This window comes from Phocoena phocoena, chromosome 18 (genome assembly GCF_963924675.1).
Source record: "Phocoena phocoena chromosome 18, mPhoPho1.1, whole genome shotgun sequence".
In the NCBI taxonomy this organism is placed as follows: Eukaryota; Metazoa; Chordata; class Mammalia; order Artiodactyla; family Phocoenidae; genus Phocoena; species Phocoena phocoena.
Genome location: NC_089236.1, coordinates 5,104,012 through 5,110,477, shown reverse-complemented (window position 1 = coordinate 5,110,477; position 6,466 = coordinate 5,104,012). Strand labels below are relative to the sequence as shown.

General features: G+C 52.7%; 1 protein-coding gene across 1 annotated transcript; it reads right to left on the bottom strand.

Annotated features, from left to right (window-relative positions):
• Nucleotides 1-470: 470 nt before the first annotated feature.
• LOC136137766 (DNA-directed RNA polymerases I and III subunit RPAC2) lies at nt 471-2,092 on the bottom strand. The gene is made up of 2 exons (XM_065896226.1): nt 1,946-2,092; nt 471-1,044 (listed from the first exon to the last, which is right to left on the bottom strand). Exons 1-2 carry the CDS (start codon nt 1,969-1,971, stop codon nt 669-671), a joined length of 402 nt encoding a protein of 133 aa, XP_065752298.1. The 5' UTR covers nt 1,972-2,092; the 3' UTR covers nt 471-668.
• Between the last annotated feature and the right edge of the window lie 4,374 nt (nt 2,093-6,466).

The following is a 6,466-nucleotide window of genomic DNA, read 5'->3' as shown; positions in this document are numbered from 1 at the left end:
TATATTAGCATCCTGAAATTAGAGCACTGAACTGGTATCTGTCTTATAAATGCTACCATAAAGATGGAGCCTGATACCACCTAACATTCTCATGTGAAACCAGAATTCTCACAATTCTTTCAAATTATTTCCCACCCTTGCCCAATCTACCAATTATAAGCAAAGGATGCAGTTGTCTCATGAATTACTAAAAACATCTAGGAAGAGGCCAAGTCCTCCCTTCAATCCCACCTTTCTTGTCTAGACTATCCACAGCCTATCTGGGCTCATGCTCTATTGCATCTCTCCCTCGCCCCCAATCACAGGTGTGCATACACATTCCTTTCAATTCCCTTGATCAGAGTCCTTGTCTAGGCCTCTGATTATCTCAGTTTCCTCACTTTCAATGTTGCTTCAATTAAAAGAAAAACAAAACCCACAAAAACCTAAAATAGTCAACCTCGAGGACAAAGGAACAAGAACCACTCAAATCAGTTTAAATAAAAGAGGGAATTTATTAGAAGAATACAGTTTCTTGCAGGGACTTCAACAGCTGAAATGGGTTAAGAGCTAGAAGCAGGCCTTTCTGCAGGACAGATCATGTAATCACAAACGTTTACTTCTGGGCTTTGCAAGAGCACGAATAGAATATCCTAGTGGTCAGTCCTCCCTGCATAGTGCATAAGGGACTAGAGTGTGACTTCATTTCTGCTGGCTTTTTGATCCTTATATTCCTTTATGCTGGCCTCAAACTTGTCAAGCACATGCTGGCAGACATTCATGAGCTCAGTCAGGCCTCTCTGAAAGGGCTCAACAGCTGGAAGGGCACCTCGAGTCTGTATGCGCAAATTAATTTTGCTCTCTGAAGGATGGGTTGTAGTATAACCACAAAACTCCACTTCCGGGTTCTTCATGATCATGTAACGAAGAGAATTTCCTAGGGTATGGTCCTCCTCGTGCAATACAAATGTCACACAGTGTCTATCTGTCCCAGCTGCCTGAACCATTTCCAGGGCTGTCTTCCTCTCGCCTTCAGCCATTGGGGTCTTCAATCCAGATATTTTTCTACACACATATTTTTTATAAAAATGAGATCACACTGAATACGGTTTTGTAACTAGCTTTTTTTCATCTACTATATCACAATTGCAACACGTTATTACTCTAATGCACTCCAATTACACAGAACGATTAGCATTAGCCCTTATTATTTTCCTGCCTCCACGTATTCTACCAGTCAATAATTTATTGCCTCCAATTTCTCCCTCTTCCATTTGGCCGTCCACATGGCCACAAGGGGAGTGTCCTTAAAACAAAAAAGTTTGCTAAAATTTTCTTTTGGTAGGCTCACAAGAAAGGAATAGGATTAGAATAGGGTGGGCCTTGCTAAAGGATGAAAAGGAAGTTGAAAGGCATGGGAAAGCGCAGATTATAATAAAAATAGAAACTAAAGATCATCAACGTGCAGGGCCAACTAGGGCTTCCGTTTGCAGGAGGTAAGGAAATTAGAATGGAAAGTCTGAGAAGAGCACCAAGCAGGAGGGAGAAAGCGCTCAGCGCACAGAGTGGATCAATTAGCGCTCGGCACAGAGGAGGGACTTGGGCCCGACCAACACACCACCCCCATCGCTCGGGGAACAGTGGCCTGGTGCACGTTAGCTTTATTTGCTCTTCCTGTTCCAAATGGGGGTGGGCAGTTAGGGAGCTTAACTCTGGTCTCATAACTCGTGTTCCCTCCTTGATATCGAGTGTACTGAGAGTCTCCACTCAAGCAACCCAGGTGTCCCCCCTCCCTTCCCGATCGGGGCCCCTCTCCCCGCCCTGGCGCCCACTGCTCCCTCCTCGACTGTCCTCCCAGCCAGGCCCTCGCTGCCAGGCCGGGCCGCGGAGGCTAAGGCCCCGGTCGGCCACGGGCTCCCGGCGCAGGGCGCGGCCGGCTCCTCCCGCCCCCCTCCTCGGCCGTTACCTCTCCAGCTCCTGGTCGTCTTCCATGGCGGGGGCGACTTCCGGGATCCTCAGGTGGTGCTGGCGGGCCGGAGGCGCTGCCCCATACCTCGAAGCGAGCAGGCGCCGCAGGAAGGAAGGACTGACGGGAGGAGCGCGGACGGAAGGAAGGAGGAGGAGCCGCAGCGGCGCGGCAGGGCCCGGCCACTGGGCGGGGCGTGGAGACTCCGCCTCGGAGCCTCGCCCACGGGCCCCGCCCCCGGCGCGCGGAGGGCGGCGGCCAGGCCTGAGCGGTTCACCTGCGCTCCCGAGCGAGTCGGCCCGCAGAGCTAGCCGGGAGACTGGTGCGGTCGGGCTCCTGCCCCGCCCCGAGGCCGAGACCGGCCAGTGGGCGCCGGAGCTCAGCCCTTGGCACCTTCCCTCCAGGTGATGGCGAAGGGGGCGGGGCCTTACCTGCCGCCCCCAGATCACCTTCCTTCTCGGTGCCAGGATCGGGCCTCTTTCTGACTTGCTGCTGGCCCGGTGGGTGACGGGATTAATCCCAGGAAGGACCTCACCTCCCGGGGACGGGGGCGTTCAGGGCACGACAGACTTACACTATAGTTGAGCAACACACTTTGAAGAATTTCACCACAGAATAGCATGGGTGTAACACGGTATTTGTCTCATCTGGGATCTTGCAGCTGCACAGTTCAACTGGGTCAAAGGACAAGCGTTTGTTTTTTATCTTTGGGGGGAGGGGAGGAGTGAGAGTTTGGAAGGAAACTGTCCCCACTCCCCATCTTTTCTCTTCTAGGATCTCTTTCTACCCCTGGAGTATGTCCTGCCTCGCTTTGCACGTCCTTTTCCCTTTACCCTTTTGGCCTCTTAAGCCTCCTCACCTGCGGAACCTCCCGCTCACCTTTGTTCTCAGGTGCCCCTGCCCCCGCCTCGGCAACCTTTCACCACCCAGACACGCTCTCCGCCCTCCTTCTCCCTTCGTACCTCTCCGCTCTCCGTCCCCTCAGGTGTTCTTCTTCGCCAATAACCCTCTCCCTTCCTGGCGGTCCTGCTCCCCTCGCCCCCATCACCCCGGCCAGCCCCGGTCCCTACCTCCGACCCCCGCAGTCCTCCCACCCGACACGCCCACAGTTCTGTCTTCCTGCGCCACCTCTTCTCCTTACCCCACCCCCGATCCCCTAGATGTTCACCACCTCCCCCAGCTGTTCCCCTCTCCTCCCGCAGTCGGCGGTGAGCGCAAGAGGCACTTCCCAAGCGCGGGCAAATCAGGCGGGCTGCGTGTACAGCCGAGGCGTGGGGGAGGGCGGGCGGCGAGGGGCGGTGCGGGCTCACTCTAACTCCTAGTGACGGCCCAGGCCTGGCCCGCCCCCCGAGCTCTCGGATAGGCGGAGCCTCCCTCTGGCCCGCCCCCTCCCGCCCTGTGCTGTCGCCGATTGGCTCGGGTGCGTGTCGGGTTGCGCGGCTCGGCCCTGGCGTTCGCCCGCGGGAAGGCAGCAGGGGCGGTTGAGAAGTGAAGTCTTGGCCAGAGTTTGCTTCTTGCCAGGAAATCCGCGGCGGCGGCGGCGATTCCCGGCGGAGCGGAGGCCGGCCGGCCGGCCCCGCGCTCCTTCAGCGGGCCGCGGAAGCGGAGCAGACGCTGGGCTGCGGCGCCGGGAGCCGGGTGTGCCCGGGCAGGCGCGCTCCCCCGGTGAGTAACTTTGCCCTGCCCGCCTCGCTCTGCGCCGGCTCGCGGGTCCGGCCGCGCCTCAGGTGCGGGCGGCGTGGGGTGTGGGGCGGCCGGAGCGGCGCCGCGGCGTCTTCCGCGCTCTCCTCGCCCGGCCGGGCTGCGGGGACGCGGACCGGTGTGGGGCCGCCGCGCTCGTCCGGGGAGGAGGGCGCGGGCTGCCGGCGCCGGGTGCCCGCCGTTGTTACCGTTTGGTGGTTCCGGCCACCGTCTCGCTGGTCTTTGCGTCGCTTGCTCCAATTTTAGGGAGGGGAGAGGTGGGGATGAGTTTTCTGTTCCCTGCGTGTATGTTGCCGTGAATGAGAGTGCCGCTAGCTGCCTTACCTCGGTCTTGTTCCCTGCAAAGGAGTGGGGAGAGATCATACCCTCGGTCCCAGCCTGTTGCCTGTGAATTCTTACCCTTCACTTTAGACTCGAGAGGGTGGGAGAGAGATTTGACGTCTTCGAGGGAGGAATTTCAAAATTCGGATCTTGATTTGGAAGCAGTCGCACCCAGAGCACCATTCAGGAAAGACATCACTCGCTTTTCAGAGCTTCATGCCCTGTTTTAGACGAAGGACTTTCCACTTTGATGTAGTGTTTCTTCTGATGTTTCTGTGTACATTTAAGGTTATGAATTAGGACGTTCGTATCTGCCAGGAGCTACACTACACTCATGCGTGGCCTTAACTGTGTAGCTGTTTTCTTTTTAAAATCACAGAAACGAAATTGAATGAAAAGCAGCGGCGGTTCAGGAAGAGGAAACAGTTGTGAGCTCCGGTTGACTGGAACTGTCTTCACTTTAAGAATTTCACATTCTTGCAGCAGTGGTACTTATCTGTAGATTGGCCTTCGTCCCAGGACAGATTTTGATTTTTATTTATTTACTTTTTTTCTTGCTTGTACTGTGACGCAGCACTGATGAAGTTGATCTCAGTAGGTCAATTTTATTTCCTTGGATAGATTTGATTCCCATCTCCACACCCCTTTAGAAAATGGACTTTGATCTTGTATCCTTTTTGGCCTGTCAGAGCTTTCTTGAGCCACGAATAACAAAAGTTTTGCCTTTTTAGCTTGTCCAAGTCCCACACATGAGTTTTCCCATAGGGGTAAAATGTAGGCCAACTCGGAACCGAAGTAGAGTAACACTGCTTTTAATTTGTCCCACCTGTGTGTTAGCAGTCATAATTCTGTAACTTGTTCCTCTCTTTTTCTCATCAGGTTATACATTTTTCATTATTTATTCATCTAGCAAATGGGTGTCTTCTGTGTGCCGGGCGTGGATGGCAGAGGTCAGCTCTTGCCCTGAACTGGCTCGTGGTCTTGTTTGGAAGCTGATCTATACCTCTCTTCTACCAGCTACCTGAAAGCAATTTGAACAGGTGCTGTGGGAACTTAAATGTGGGAGCATTTCTGCCTGGAGCTTGTTAAGGAAGGCCTCACACAGGCACTTCCAATTGCTGAGAGATTTTCGTTCTAGGCAAAGGGGCTGGCGTGTACGGTGTTGCTTTATGAGAGCTGCATATGGTTCCTCTGGCTGAAGCACACAGTGTCTGGGGTTGGAGTCGTGGCCAGGGCCTGGTGTATTATTCATTCCCGAGCACTTAGCACTTTGCCTTGCTTACAGTGGGCACTCAAATATTTATTGAACTGACTTGAACAGAAGCATGAAGGATTTTGTATGCCGCATTAAGAAATTTGGGCTTTATCCAGTCAGTGAATACAGAGCTGCTGATTTTAAGTAGGAGAATGTCATGATAACATGTGCATTCCAGAAGGATAACTGTGGCAGTCTGGAGGATGGTGAGGGTCCAGATGGGAAGTAGGGAGACAGAGCAGGAGCTGTTATACTGTAGGGTTTAAGTGCTCAGCACTTTTCGATTCACGTTTTCTGGGTTTGAATCTGGCTCTGTCGCTCATTATGTAACCTCTTTCTTCCTTAGGTTCTTCGTCTCATAGGGTTTGGGGGATAAAACTTGAAAAACATGTATGCTACTTAGAATAGTGCTTGGCACGTAGGAAGAACTTGGTAGATGCTCGTTGTTATTCTGCCTGAGGGCAGTGGAGTAGAGATGGTGCGGCCCTTGGGAGGTGTGACTGGTTGGATTAGGTAAGTGACTGCACATGATTAATGAGAGAGGGGTGATTCCTAGGTTTTTTGACTTGAGGGCATTGGAGTATACTGGTTAAGGTGGCCGTGAACAGGGATTGAATTCCGTCACTTACCCTTAGAATGACTATCCTAACTGAACTTTGGTTCCCTAACATTTAGAAAACGATGTACTTGTCTAGTAGGGGTGAGGATCAAATGAAATTACGCGTGTAATGCCCTTGGTGAGTACCTGGCACAGTACACGTGCTTAATAAATATTAGTTGTTCCTGTCGTGGTGATAACATCAACGGGCCAGCGGAAGTACGAGAAGGAAGAGTTAAAAACAATTGGTGGTAGGAATAGGGAAAGGAAGATAGTTTTGGACCAACCCATTGAGGTGCTCATGGGTGATTGAGAAGTCTGTGATGCAGTTGTTGGATGGTTGTGTCTGGCAGGAGCTAGGAAAGAATGGAAAAGAAAAACGAGTTCACATAAAGCCGTTGTGGGTGTGGTCAGCTTTATGGAAGATTTGGGGGAAGGGGGACAGAGAAGAGGTTTACATATGACAGTGCCAGGAGTGTTGGTGTCGGATATTGGGCATCTCTAGCTTTAAAATGCATTTTGGCCACCATCACAAGGGAACTCCAGGCTCCTATAATCAGGTTGGCTCTATGCCCTTCTCCCCCTCCTCTCCTTCTCCTTGCTGATCGCACCCCCAAAATCCAAGTACTTTTTAATTTTGTTAGGC